This window comes from Cyprinus carpio, chromosome B10, assembly GCF_018340385.1.
Source record: "Cyprinus carpio isolate SPL01 chromosome B10, ASM1834038v1, whole genome shotgun sequence".
NCBI lineage: Eukaryota > Metazoa > Chordata > Actinopteri > Cypriniformes > Cyprinidae > Cyprinus > Cyprinus carpio.
Genome location: NC_056606.1, coordinates 19457531 through 19471781, shown reverse-complemented (window position 1 = coordinate 19471781; position 14251 = coordinate 19457531). Strand labels below are relative to the sequence as shown.

At 36.5% G+C, this 14251-nt stretch overlaps 2 protein-coding genes and 1 pseudogene across 3 annotated transcripts; all 3 read right to left on the bottom strand.

Annotated features, from left to right (window-relative positions):
- Nucleotides 1–7692, bottom strand: LOC109061475 (annotated as a pseudogene).
- On the bottom strand, nt 633–2494 carry LOC109061445 (caspase-7-like). Of its 2 annotated transcripts, XM_042733078.1 has the most exons (5): nt 2476–2494; nt 2187–2378; nt 1514–1677; nt 1046–1172; nt 633–962 (listed from the first exon to the last, which is right to left on the bottom strand). In XM_042733078.1, exons 2-5 carry the CDS (start codon nt 2365–2367, stop codon nt 649–651), a joined length of 786 nt encoding a protein of 261 aa, XP_042589012.1. In that variant the 5' UTR covers nt 2368–2378; nt 2476–2494; the 3' UTR covers nt 633–648. The 2 variants fall into 2 exon arrangements, with proteins under 2 accessions (XP_042589012.1, XP_042589011.1); XM_042733077.1 differs by lacking the exon at nt 2476–2494 and having other exon boundaries at nt 2187–2427.
- A 3058-nt stretch (nt 7693–10750) lies between the features above and the next one.
- Nucleotides 10751–12724, bottom strand: LOC122138630 (caspase-7-like). The gene is made up of 5 exons (XM_042732039.1): nt 12514–12724; nt 12024–12107; nt 11944–11950; nt 11468–11595; nt 10751–11384 (listed from the first exon to the last, which is right to left on the bottom strand). The coding sequence occupies exons 1-5, from the start codon at nt 12722–12724 to the stop codon at nt 11071–11073; spliced, it is 744 nt and encodes a 247-aa protein (XP_042587973.1). The 3' UTR covers nt 10751–11070.
- Nucleotides 12725–14251: the final 1527 nt, after the last annotated feature.

The following is a 14251-nucleotide window of genomic DNA, read 5'->3' as shown; positions in this document are numbered from 1 at the left end:
TTTTATTTTATTAAGCAGCTGTTTTAAGCATTAAGAAATGTTTCTTGAGCACCAAAACAGTATTAGAATGATTATAATATTTTATATGATATGATAGAAAACAGCCATTTAAATAGAAATTTAAAAGGTAGCAATGGCAAAAACACATGACACAAATGGAGAACTAAAAAAGCATGACATGTCACATTATGCAACTTTCCAACTGCTCACTTCCTGCTGGACATGAAACTTTACATGTCATGACGTCACTTGATTCATTATCAGTCTCCTGTGAGATACTTTGAGAGATGCTATCCACCCTTTTCCTGACATAAAAATGGGCATTGCCATTTGTAAATTCTATGAGTAAAGCTTCCGGTTTCATTTACATCCAGCTATTTTTAGATGTACAAAACAGTTCGTTTTACTGCTTGATATTGACAATTGATGTGTCCTATCATACTATTTTAACCTGTTATAGTAATTAAGAACACACTGGTTTGTGCTGCAAACAGTTTTACCGTTTACTGCACGTTGTTATTCTCCTCGTTATTTACCTATAGCACCTAATGAACCGGAAGTCTCACCCATAGGTTTACTTCCGCGTTGAGGAAAAAGGTGGATAGAAGAGTTAAGATGAATCAGTTTCTCCACATATTCTTTCTCTGTTCAGCTGATGGAGCTCTTCCGTGATCTTTTGGGTTCATCGATAAGCTGTGTGGCTGCAAAGGTCAAGCTCAAATCTTCTTCTGCTGCCATCTTCCTGAACGGGAAAACCTCTCTGGTAAAGCGGGTCACAAAGCACGGCATCTGTTTCTTGCCGCCCAACGTTTTCCCTCTCGATTTAAAATTGTAGGCCACCTGGAAGTTTATTCGAGTCAGGAGTCTTGTGATCTCCAGATCTGGACCTCCTTCTTCTTCTAGCAAATTACAAAAGGTTTGAATCAACTCCGAGCCCGCAGGATGCATGAATGCACCGTAACCTATAAAAGAAATGAACGTGAGTGAAGAACTGAAGAGTTCGTGATCTTAGTGCAAACAATGTGATGGAGTTAATAAATCACACCTGGAGATGTGGCGTACATGACTGCTGTGTCAATAGGGATGGAAAACAGCTCAGACACTCCGTCCTCTTCCTCTGAGAATGAAGAGTCGACCTCCACACCTTCATCCAACCCATGCCCTCGACAAGCCTGAAGAGCAGAAAGATATGATAATCATAAACATTCAGTTACTAGCTTTAAGAAAAATGTACAGGTAAAATTATGAAATAATATCAACTCAAATCAACATTTAACATCCATGCATGGACTTATTTGGTGAGTAGTCATGCAATAAACAGAGGAAAACCCCAAAAATTCAAAAGTTCAAATTCAAAACAACATTTTTAGGCTTCAAATGGTTCCAGAGAGTACAAGGAATTCTAAAGTCGAATGTAATATCAACACAGCCATCGATATTTGCTGAAGTAGGATCTTATGCAAGAATAGGAGTAAAAAAGGTTTGTCTGTGAGAAAGTTTTCACAAAATGTACCTGGATCAAGAAAAGCTTGCTCTTGTCTGCCATCGACGGGCCTCTAAAGTAGCTGTAGATCTCAGCCAGTTTCACAGCACCTCCGTCAGCGCCAAACACAACACCCTCCTCACCGTGACTGGATATGACTCCCACAAAACAGTCTTTGACCGTCTTCTTGCTCTCTGAGGATGGAGGGCAAAGAATTCTTTAAAGTTAATGATGCGTAAATAAATATAATCCACAAATTCTGCTTGTGTCTAATAAGCTGTCATTGTTTGAGGCCACAATCTGTTTCATTCATATTGCGTATCGTGTTCAGATTTGAGTCTGCGTGACTTTGTAATCAACTAGTAGTTTTATTGCTCATATGATTCACTCATTCATTTCTGATGATAGCAACATCCTCAAAAACCAACACAAATCTTCATTTCTTTGCATATTAAAATCAAGTTGTTTTTCATCAAGTTAAAAGAGTTTGTGCCAGAGATAAATTATGTTTAATCTGTGCTTGCTGATAAATGAGGACAGTGTTATTAACAAGCATGGGACTTTGGCACCAATAAATAACCTTATGTAACATGTTTTTAAGAAACTCAAGAGAGTGAGAGAGAAAAAAAAAAGCATTGCAGATGTGAAACATGAATTCTGCTTGGAAATATATTTTTTTTAATTATTAGACTAAATATCTTACCTTCTTTAAATGCTTTATAGATTGCATCTGCTTCGATGTCAATTCTGATTTCCACAGAGAAGCCAAGCTTGCTGAGGGTTTTGTGAAGTCTTTGAGTGTCTCTCTTCGCACCTTTCCTGTTGTCCAGATCTACACCTGGATAGAAGTCCTCCACAGACACTATCAACGCCCTGTTCTTCATTCCCTTGTTTGCTGTCAAAGGAAATTTACAAGACATCATCTTCTTCTCTTCTGTCAAACACTGAGGTGTGATGCAGTCACAAACTGTGTGAGAATAAGGAGAGCCTACTTTATGAGTCTGACTGATCGTCTGTCTGTCTTGCCCTATATGGAGTTTCCTCCCAGCTTCTTCTGTGTCATCAGTCTGAACTACGCAACTCTGGCAATTCCTTGACAAATCAGAAGCTTCAACTTTAGCTTATAAAAAGGCAATTTACTACATTTGTAGGTGTATTTGTCTTCCGACTAACCTGCAATGGTTTGTCGGTAACTGAGAATGTAAGGAAAGTGCATCGCAACAAAAATAAAAAAAGGAAAATAGATTTTCTTTCAGTTAATAATATAATTCAAATGTATTTATTGGACATCCAGACATAAATTAAAATTGTTTATGATTACTGATTACATTCTAAAGATAATTCTGCTATATATTATATAGTGAGAGAGAAAGAGAGGGAGATTATATATATATATATATATATATATATATATATATATATATATATATATATATATATATATATATATATATATATATTGTATCAGATTTGCTGATCTCTGTTCAGTGTGCCACATAACAGAAGTTGAATATATTAGTTTCTGCTTGCTTTGCCGTTTAAGAGAAATCACAAAAGCTTATAGGGTGAGATCGCACACCTTTATTTGTACCAAGGAAGGGTGGATATGTATGTACACAGTAGAGAGACAGCATGATTTACAACTCAGCATTGTGTGTCAGCAACAAATTAGTTCTGCAATCCTGTTCTTCCCACAGTAGTTCTGTACTTCAGCTGCTGTAGGTTACTACAGGGAAGGCTTAGGGGCACAGTGATAAAAAGCATGATGTGCTTTTCTTATTTTGTGTTTACTTTATGTGAATAGTTTTTCAAGTTTCTCAGTGACAGTTTTCATATTCAATATGTAAACTGTTGTTTAGAGCACAGCGGGGTTGCCAGGTTTCCACAAGAAAACCCTCCCTATCGCTACTCAAAACTAGGCCAATGGCGTTTCAAGGGGGTCTCCAGTTGAAAATCGCATTCTGGGGGGTAAAATACGCGTTATTTTGGCGGGGTTCCCCTGCTAAAATTCGCATTCCAGGGAATAAATATCATGTCGCTTCAACCCGCGGACTTTAAAAACAACCCGCGGCAAAAGTGTTAAAGTAGCCCAATTCCGCGGGAAAACTGCGGACTTGGCAACACTGCGGACTTTCCAGTTGTTTGTCAGGAACTACTTCTTGTCATCAACAGATTTAAATATTTATAGTTTTAAATAATAAAAAAGAGGGGATAAAAATAAAGAAATGAAATTTGAGTGTCTCGAATTTTATTTCTCACACGCGCCTCTTGGTGGAAGACAACTTTATGGTCTCATAAGAACCTGAGACAAAAAAAAAATAATCAGAATTTAAATAATACTGTCAATGTCAATTTATTATTATTATTATTATTTTTCAGGGTAGGCGTTATTTTATTCTTATTTATAAATATGAATAAAAAATATTAAACATTTAATTTATAGACTAATTAAAAGCAATTTTTTCACCACTTTATTTGAACTATCAGCAAAAAGTGTTAATTTTATGGCAAAATATTGAGGCTAATATCTGTTGAACTTTGTGGGCCTTTAGATGTTTATCAGTACCTGTTTATCCTCTATGAATGTAAAACCGTAAGCAGACTTCATGCATATTGTAAGTGACGTGAGTCACTCATTGCTTGTTCTTGGTACAGTGTGTTGTGATCCTTCACATCAAGGAGTTCTTCATTTCAGTAAAATGATGAACGTCTTTCAGGTTAAGATGCTCATAGATAAGTATTGCAGCATCATTCTGGTAGTTCTGGTAGGTAGAGAATCACCAGATACTTGACTGCATATCAGTCTGTCTAATTCACATTCAAAACAACATTTTTAGGCTTCAGATGGTTGAGCCGTACCAGAGAGTAAAAGGAATTCTAAAGTCGAATGTAATATCAACACAGCCATCAATATTTGCTGAAGTAGGATCTTATGCAAGAATAGGATTAAAAATGGTTTGTCTGTGAGAAAGTTTTCACAAAATGTACCTGGATCAAGAAAAGCTTGCTCTTGTCTGCCATCGACGGGCCTCTAAAGTAGCTGTAGATCTCAGCCAGTTTCACAGCACCTCCGTCAGCGCCAAACACAACACCCTCCTCACCGTGACTGGATATGACTCCCACAAAACAGTCTTTGACCGTCTTCTTGCTCTCTGAGGATGAAGGGCATAGAATTTGTTAAAGTTAGTGTAATGTGTAATTAAATATAATGGACAAATTCTGCTTGTGTCTAATAAGCTGTCATTGTTTGAGGCCACAATCTGTTTCATTCATATTGTGTATCGTGTTCAGATTTGAGTCTGCGTGACTTTGTAATCAACTAGTAGTTTTATTGCTCATATGATTTACTCATTCATTTCTGATGATAGCAACATCCTCAAAAACCAACACAAATCTTCATTTCTTTGCATATTAAAATCAAGTTGTTGAGTCACTTATTGCTTGTTAGCATCGACGTCTGTTGTTCTTGGTACAGTGTGTCCTGATCCTTCACATCATTTCAGTAAATGATGCACGTCTTTCAGGTTAAGATGCTCATAGATAAGTATTGCAGCATCATTCTGGTAGTTCTGGTAGGTAGAGAATTACCAGATACTTAACTGCATATCAGTCCGTCTAATTCACATACCAGACATTCATTTAATAAGCACATAATAGTCATCACTCTATACACAGTAAAATTAAACCTGGCGTTAATGTTTGTGACCAACTTGGCCTTGTGGAAATCCCTGCATCTCTGGATTGGCTGTCAACTCACATCATATGAGCACTTGCAAAGTACAGAGCGTGTAATAAACACTCACACCTTGACTACAGTAAATATACCTAGGGCAAGGTATGAATATGATGTAACCTGAGACACAGAAACCTGTGCATAACTTTAGTTTTCGAATCCAACCAGGATCAGGTTTATGATTACACAAGTATTTCCCTGAAATGGCATTTCATTAATTTGCTGTTGCAAAAGAGTTCATACAGATTGATTCTGAATTTAGTAAGACATTGAGCTTCAAGAATCGTCCAATTTTGGTTTTATTTAAATGTCACATATAATACAGATAAACACTTTACACTTAAATAAGAACTTTCAAGATTTATATATAATTTTTTATATTTTATTTTTTTTCAGTACTCTTTTAAATGAAACAAAAAATGATGTTTTACTTTAGGAAAATGCATAAAATGAAGTAGTAGCAAACACATCACTATAAAACAAGTCACATCCTGCATGTTTCCCAACACCTCACTTCCTATTGCCCGTGCGCCCGTGATGCTATGTTATCTCATCAAATGAGATAACAATGATGAATCAGTTTCTCCACATATTCTTCCAGTCAGTCTCTGTTCAGCTGATGGAGCTCTTCCGTGATCTTTTGGGTTCATCGTTAAGCTGCGTGGCTGCAAAGGTCAAGCTCAAATCTTCTTCTGCTGCCATCTTCCTGAACGGGAAAACCTCTCTGGTAAAGCGGGTCACAAAGGACGGCATCTGTTACCCAGTGCCCAACATTTTCCCCTCTCGATTTAAAATTGTAGGCCACCTGGAAGTTTATTCGAGTCAGGAGTCTTGTGATCTCCAGATCTGGACCTCCTTCTTCTTCTAGCAAATTACAAAAGGTTTGAATCAACTCCGAGCCTGCAGGATTCCTGAATGCACCGTAACCTATAAAAGAAATGAACGTGAGTGAAGAACTGAAGAGTTCGTGATCTTAGTGCAAACAATGTGATGGAGTTAATAAATCACACCTGGAGATGTGGCGTACATGACTGCTGTGTCAATAGGGATGGAAAACAGCTCAGACACTCCGTCCTCTTCCTCTGAGAATGAAGAGTCGGCCTCCACACCTTCATCCAACCCATGCCCTCGACAAGCCTGAAGAGCAGAAAGATATGATAATCATAAACATTCAGTTACTAGCTTTAAGAAAAATATACAGGTAAAATTATGAAATAATATCAACTCAGATAAACATTTAACATCCATGCATGGACTTATTTGATGAGTAGTCATGCAATAAACAGAGGAAAACCCCAAAAATTCAAAAGTTCAAATTCAAAACAACATTTTTAGGCTTCAGATGGCTGATCCGTACCAGAGAGTAAAAGGAATTCTAAAGTCGAATGTAATATCAACACAGCCATCAATATTTGCTGAAGTAGGATCTTATGCAAGAATAGGAGTAAAAATGGTTTGTCTGTGAGAAAGTTTTCACAAAATGTACCTGGATCAAAAAAAGCTTGCTCTTGTCTGCCATCGACGGGCCTCTAAAGTAGCTGTAGATCTCAGCCAGTTTCACAGCACCTCCGTCAGCGCCAAACACAACACCCTCCTCACCGTGACTGGATATGACTCCCACAAAACAGTCTTTGACCGTCTTCTTGCTCTCTGAGGATGGAGGGCAAAGAATTCTTTAAAGTTAATGATGCGTAAATAAATATAATCCACAATTTCTGCTTGTGTCTAATAAGCTGTCATTGTTTGATGGCCACAATCTGTTTCATTCATATTGCGTATCGTGTTCAGATTTGAGTCTGCGGTGACTTTGTAATCAACTAGTAGTTTTATTGCTCATATGATTCACTCTTCATTTCTGATGATAGCAACATCCTCAAAAACCAACACAAATCTTCATTTCGTTTTGCATATTAAAATCAAGTTGTTTTTCATCAAGTTAAAAGAGTTTGTGCCAGAGATGAATTATGTTTAATCTGTGCTTGCTGATAAAATGAGGACAGTGTTATTAACAAGCATGGGACTTTGGCACCAATAAATAACCTTATGTAACATGTTTTTTAAGAAACTCAAGAGAGTGAGAAAGAAAAAAAAAAAGCATTGCAGATGTGTGAAACATGAATTCTGCTTGGAAATATATTTTTTTTAATTATTAGACTAAATATCTTACCTTCTTTAAATGCTTTATAGATTGCATCTGCTTCGATGTCAATTCTGATTTCCACAGAGAAGCCAAGCTTGCTGAGGGTTTTGTGAAGTCTTTGAGTGTCTCTCTTCGCACCTTTCCTGTTGTCCAGATCTACACCTGGATAGACAGTCCTCCACAGACACTATCAACGCCCTGTTCTTCATTCCCTTGTTTGCTGTCAAAGGAAATTTACAAGACATCATCTTTACTTCTCTTCTGTCAAACACTGAGGTGTGATGCAGTCACAAACTGTGTGAGAATAAGGAGAGCCTACTTATGAGTCTGACTGATCGTCTGTCTGTCTTGCCCTATATGGAGTTTTCCTCCCAGCTTCTTCTGTGTCATCAGTCTGACTACGCAACTCTGGCAATTCCTTGACAAATCAGAAGCTTCAACTTTAGCTTATAAAAAGGCAATTTACTACATTTGTAGGTTGTATTTGTCTTCCGACTAACCTGCAATGGTTTGTCGGTAACTGAGAATGTAAGGAAAGTGCAAAGATCGCAACAAAAATAAAAAAAGGAAAATAGATTTTCTTTCAGTTAATAATATAATTCAAATGTATTTATTGGACATCCAGACATAAATTAAAATTGTTTATGATTACTGATTACATTCTAAAGATAATTCTCCTTATGTAGCTATATATAGTGAGAGAGAAAGAGAGGGAGATTATATATATATATAATATATATATATTTTGATATATATATATATATATATATATATATATATATATATATATATAATATATATATTGTATCAGATTTGCTGATCTCTGTTCAGTGTGCCACATAACCGAAGTTGAATATATTAGTTTTCTGCTTGCTTTGCCGTTTAAGAGAAATCACAAAAGCTTATAGGGTTGAGATCGCACACCTTTATTTGTACCAAGGAAGGGTGGATATGTATGTACACACAGTAGAGAGACAGCATGATTTACAACTCAGCATTGTGTGTCAGCAACAAATTAGTTCTGCAATCCTGTTCTTCCCACAGTAGTTCTGTACTTCAGCTGCTGTAGGTTTACTACAGGGAAGGCTTAGGGGCACAGTGATAAAAAAAGCATGATGTGCTTTTCTTATTTTGTGTTTACTTTATGTGAATAGTTTTTCAAGTTTCTCAGTGACAGTTTTCATATTCAATATGTAAACTGTTGTTTAGAGCACAGCGGGGTTGCCAGGTTTCCACAAGAAAACCCTCCCTATCGCTACTCAAAACTAGGCCAATGGGCGTTTCAAGGGGTCTCCAGTTGAAAATCGCATTCTGGGGGGTAAAATACGCGTTATTTTGGCGGGGTTCCCCTGCTAAAATAAAAAAAAAAAAAAAACCTGCGGAAACAGTGTTAAAGTAGCCAATTTAAAAAACAACCCGCGGCAAAAGTGTTAAAGTAGCCCAATTCCGCGGGAAAACTGCGGACTTGGCAACACTGCGGACTTTCCAGTTGTTTGTCAGGAACTACTTCTTGTCATCAACAGATTTAAAATATTTATAGTTTTAAATAATAAATAAAAAGAGGGGATAAAAATAAAAACGAAATGAAATTTGAGTGTCTCGAATTTTATTTCTCACACGCGCCTCTTGGTGGAAGACAACTTTATGGTCTCATAAGAACCTGAGACAAAAAAAAAATAATCAGAATTTTAAATAATACTGTCAACTGTCAATTTATTATTATTATTATTATTTTTCAGGGTAGGCGTTATTTTATTCTTATTTATAAATATGAATAAAAAAATATTAAACCATTTAATTTATAGACTAATTAAAAGCAATTTTTTCACCACTTTATTTGAACTATCAGCAAAAAGTGTTAATTTTTATGGCAAAATATTGAGGCTAATATCTGTTGAACTTTGTGGGCCTTTAGATGTTTTTATCAGTACCTGTTTTATCCTCTATGAATGTAAAACCGTAAGCAGACTTCATGCATATTGAAAGTGACGTGAGTCACTCATTGCTTGTTCTTGGTACAGTGGTGATCTGATCCTTCACATCAAGGAGTTCTTCATTTCAGTAAAATGATGAACGGCTTTTCAGGTTAAGATGCTCATAGATAAGTATTGCAGCATCATTCTGGTAGTTCTGGTAGGTAGAGAATCACCAGATACTTGACTGCATATCAGTCTGTCTAATTCACATTCAAAACAACATTTTTAGGCTTCAGATGGTTGAGCCGTACCAGAGAGTAAAAGGAATTCTAAAGTCGAATGTAATATCAACACAGCCATCAATATTTGCTGAAGTAGGATCTTATGCAAGAATAGGATTAAAAATGGTTTGTCTGTGAGAAAGTTTTCACAAAATGTACCTGGATCAAGAAAAGCTTGCTCTTGTCTGCCATCGACGGGCCTCCTAAAGTAGCTGTAGATCTCAGCCAGTTTCACAGCACCTCCGTCAGCGCCAAACACAACACCCTCCTCACCGTGACTGGATATGACTCCCACAAAACAGTCTTTGACCGTCTTCTTGCTCTCTGAGAATGGAGGGCATAGAATTTGTTAAAGTTAGTGTAATGTGTAATTAAATATAATGGACAAATTCTGCTTGTGTCTAGTAAGCTGTCATTGTTTGAGGCCACAATCTGTTTTCATTTCATATTGTGTATCGTGTTCAGATTTGAGTCTGCGTGACTTTGTCATCAACTAGTAGTTTTATTGCTCATATGATTCACCTCATTCATTTCTGATGATAGCAACATCCTCAAAAACAACACAAATCTTCATTTCTTTGCATATTAAAATCAAGTTGTTGAGTCACTTATTGCTTGTTAGCATCGACGTCTGTTGTTCTTGGTACAGTGTGTCCTGATCCTTCACATCTTTTCAGTAAAATGATGCACGTCTTTCAGGTTAAGATGCTCATAGATAAGTATTGCAGCATCATTCTGGTAGTTCTGGTAGGTAGAGAATTACCAGATACTTAACTGCATATCAGTCCGTCTAATTCACATACCAGACATTCATTTAATAAGCACATAATAGTCATCACTCTATACACAGTAAAATTAAACCTGGCGTTAATGTTTGTGACCAACTTGGCCTTGTGGAAATCCTGCATCTCTGGATTGGCTGTCAACTCACATCATATGAGCACTTGCAAAAGTACAGAGCGTGTAATAAACACTCACACCTTGACTACAGTAAATATACCTAGGGCAAGGTATGAATATGATGTAACCTGAGACACAGAAACCTGTGCATAACTTTAGTTTCGAATCCAATCAGGATCAGGTTTATGATTACACAAGTATTTCCCTGAAATGGCATTTCATTAATTTGCTGTTGCAAAAGAGTTCATACAGATTGATTCTGAATTTAGTAAGACATTGAGCTTCAAGAATCGTCCAATTTTGGTTTTATTTAAATGTCACATATAATACAGATAAACACTTTACACTTAAATAAGAACTTTCAAGATTTATATATACATTTTTTTATATTTTTTTTTTTTCAGTACTCTTTTAAATGAAACAAAAAATGATTGTTTTACTTTAGGAAAATGCATAAAATGAAGTAGCAAACACATCACTATAAAACAAGTCACATCCTGCACGTTTCCCAACACCTCACTTCCTATTGCCCGTGCGCCCGTGATGCTATGTTATCTCATCAAATGAGATAACATGATGAATCAGTTTCTCCACATATTCTTCCAGTCAGTCTCTGTTCAGCTGATGGAGCTCTTCCGTGATCTTTTGGGTTCATCGATAAGCTGTGTTGCTGCAAAGGTCAAGCTCAAATCTTCTTCTGCTGCCATCTTCCTGAACGGGAAAACCTCTCTGGTAAAGCGGGTCACAAAGCACGGCATCTGTTTCTTGCCGCCCAACGTTTTCCCTCTCGATTTAAAATTGTAGGCCACCTGGAAGTTTATTCGAGTGAGGAGTCTTGTGATCTCCAGATCTGGACCTCCTTCTTCTTCTAGCAAATTACAAAAGGTTTGAATCAACTCCGAGCCCGCAGGATGCATGAATGCACCGTAACCTATAAAAGAAATGAACGTGAGTGAAGAACTGAAGAGTTCGTGATCTTAGTGCAAACAATGTGATGGAGTTAATAAATCACACCTGGAGATGTGGCGTACATGACTGCTGTGTCAATAGGGATGGAAAACAGCTCAGACACTCCGTCCTCTTCCTCTGAGAATGAAGAGTCGGCCTCCACACCTTCATCCAACCCATGCCCCTCGACAAGCCTGAAGAGCAGAAGCAGAAAGATATGATAATCATAAACATTCAGTTACTAGCTTTAAGAAAAATATACAGGTAAAAAATTATGAAAGAAAGAAAAAATGCTGTATAATTTGTATTTCACTCACATACCTATTTTATTAATATTAAAACAAAAAACATATTAAAACCCCAAAAATTCAAAGGACAAATTCAAAACAACATATATAACCCACAAATTACACCAGAGAGTACAAGGAATTCTAAAGTCGAATGTAATATCAACACAGCCATCGATATTTGCTGAAGTAGGATCTTATGCAAGAATAGGAGTAAAAAAGGTTTGTCTGTGAGAAAGTTTTCACAAAATGTACCTGGATCATGAAAAGCTTGCTCTTGTCTGCCATCGACGGGCCTCTAAAGTAGCTGTAGATATCAGCCAGTTTCACAGCACCTCCGTCAGCGCCAAACACAACACCCTCCTCACCGTGACTGGATATGACTCCCACAAAACAGTCTTTGACCGTCTTCTTGCTCTCTGAGGATGAAGGGCAGAGTTAGTGAGTATTCTGCTGCTACATTTCTGCTGTTACCCTAAAAATCTGCAGTCATAACTGTCATTATAATGTCAGGACTGATTCATAATGGCAAAATCTCTTCCGTGCAAACCCACTGACTCATGGAATCAAACTCATAAAATATAAAAACATAAAATATGACTCTCATCCATACAATATATTTTTCTTTCTATAAATAAAATAATCACCTAGACTTTACAACAACAATACTGGATTAAAAAGAGCTCATGTTAGAGATAAATTAGTTTGCTGATAATTTGTTAAACATGAACTTAAGTAATGTTTTTAGAGGAGCTCTTATTACATAACATGAACTATCACTGCAGATATGAAACAACACATTACATCATGACAGGCTCACATTACCTGCTTCATAGATCTCATCTGCTTCGATGTCCATTATGATTTTCACAGAGAAGCCGAGCTTGCTGAGGATTTCGTGAAGTCTTTGATTGTCTCTCTTCACGCCGTGTCTCTTGCTCAGATCTTCACCTGGATAGAAGTTCCCCACAGACACTATCAATGCCCTGTTCTTCACAGTCTTGTCAGCAGTGAAAGGAAAATTAAAAAAAGGCATGATCTTCTCTTCTGTCAAACTCTGAATTTCAGTGCAATCAAACCGTGTCAGAATAAGATGGATGAGTTCTCTTGGGAGTCCGTCAGCATATATACTCTAGTCCAGCCCTTATTTGCACAAAGTCATTTCCTCTTCATGGAGAATGCTGCTTCTAGGCAACACCTTTGTGTCATCGCCTCTGCAATGTTTCCCAACATAAAAGGGAAAATACCTTTCAGGTAGTTACTCTTCAGGCTGGTTAATAACTATTATTATTATTATTTTTGGAAATAAATCTCTGTTTATAGGCACACTGTAAAAAAAAGATTATTGAACTACTTTTTACAAGGAAATACATTTCAGTCTTTCTACTTAAAAATGTGATGTTTAATTCAATGTGCTTCATGCCTCTTTGTAATTATTTGTGAAAACGACTAGCAGTTTCTAAGTGAACATTGTTTCAAATCCTTTTTTTTTTCAGTGTAACGTCTTGTTAGCAAATAAGCTATTGAGTTCCTTTACCATGTTGTAACACTATGTGGTAAACTGTCATAATGGAAACTTGCATTAAATAGCCAATTATGTGATTTTTGACACACTTTTGCTTTTTGTTTTGGCCAACTTAGAGTGCATTTATAACATATAAAACATATGACAACTGAGCAAAATGTGATTGAAAAACTGTAACAAATGTAACTGTACAAAGATGCAATGTTAAAACTTTAGTTTGGTTTAAAGAATTAACAAAAAAAGTCTCATTTAAGGCAACCAGCATTACTGCTGGAGAATACAAGCACATTCTGACTTGAAAAACCCACTGTGTCTGACAACTTTTTTTTTATTAATTTATTCAGTATAAAACTGAAAGACATAATCTGGAGTTCACAGCTATAGACTAAACTGTACGCGTGGTTTGGTAGCATGCATAGCCTATCTTGAGAGGAACTTTTCCTTTGATAATTTCACACTGCTTTCCTCTTTTCTCAGACTTCCTCACTCGTTTATCAGTCTGTCTTCTTCCCTGGTAAAGAATCTAATTCCCATGGTCTGCGGGTTTCATTTAGTGTTAAAGCTGTTCTACATAATGTTCACCTATAATCTGAACTAAACAATTATCAAAATTTTACATACAAGAATAAGAACTGGCCAACAGATATTATAATAAACAAATGGGATTTGAAACCAACCAAAGTCAAAAAACTCAATTATTTATCTAGTCACAAGTGGTTCCAGAGAAACATTGCTTTCGATTTCGAACATTGCAGCTTTTCCTGCATGTGTGCCAGACTTCCCCAAGTGTTTCCTGGTGTGTGAGAGTTCAGTTCTTTGTTCTTCTGCCATGCATTCAAATAGCTCAAGTTTATTATGTTTACTTATGTTATCAAGTTACTCAAAATAATGTTCAGAGCCATATTCATGCTTGCGCTCTAAAAATGTGAAGTTATTATATTAATATATATTAATGATTAATTTATTTCTCAATTAAAAGTGTTGAAGGGATAAAGTGAGCAGTATGGAGCAACCCCAAACTGACTGGAATCTTATTTA

Coding starts and splice junctions, on each gene's coding strand:
- LOC109061445 (XM_042733077.1), bottom strand. CDS start 2,406: ATGATGTCTTGTAAATTTCCTTTGACAGCAAACAAGGGAATGAAGAAC. Junction 1,678..2,186: donor CTATAAAGCATTTAAAGAAG/GTAAGATATTTA, acceptor CTCCATCCTCAG/AGAGCAAGAAGACGGTCAAA. Junction 963..1,045: donor CATGTACGCCACATCTCCAG/GTGTGATTTATT, acceptor TTTCTTTTATAG/GTTACGGTGCATTCATGCAT.
- LOC122138630 (XM_042732039.1), bottom strand. CDS start 12,724: ATGCCTTTTTTTAATTTTCCTTTCACTGCTGACAAGACTGTGAAGAAC. Junction 12,108..12,513: donor AGATGAGATCTATGAAGCAG/GTAATGTGAGCC, acceptor CTTCATCCTCAG/AGAGCAAGAAGACGGTCAAA. Junction 11,385..11,467: donor CATGTACGCCACATCTCCAG/GTGTGATTTATT, acceptor TTTCTTTTATAG/GTTACGGTGCATTCATGCAT.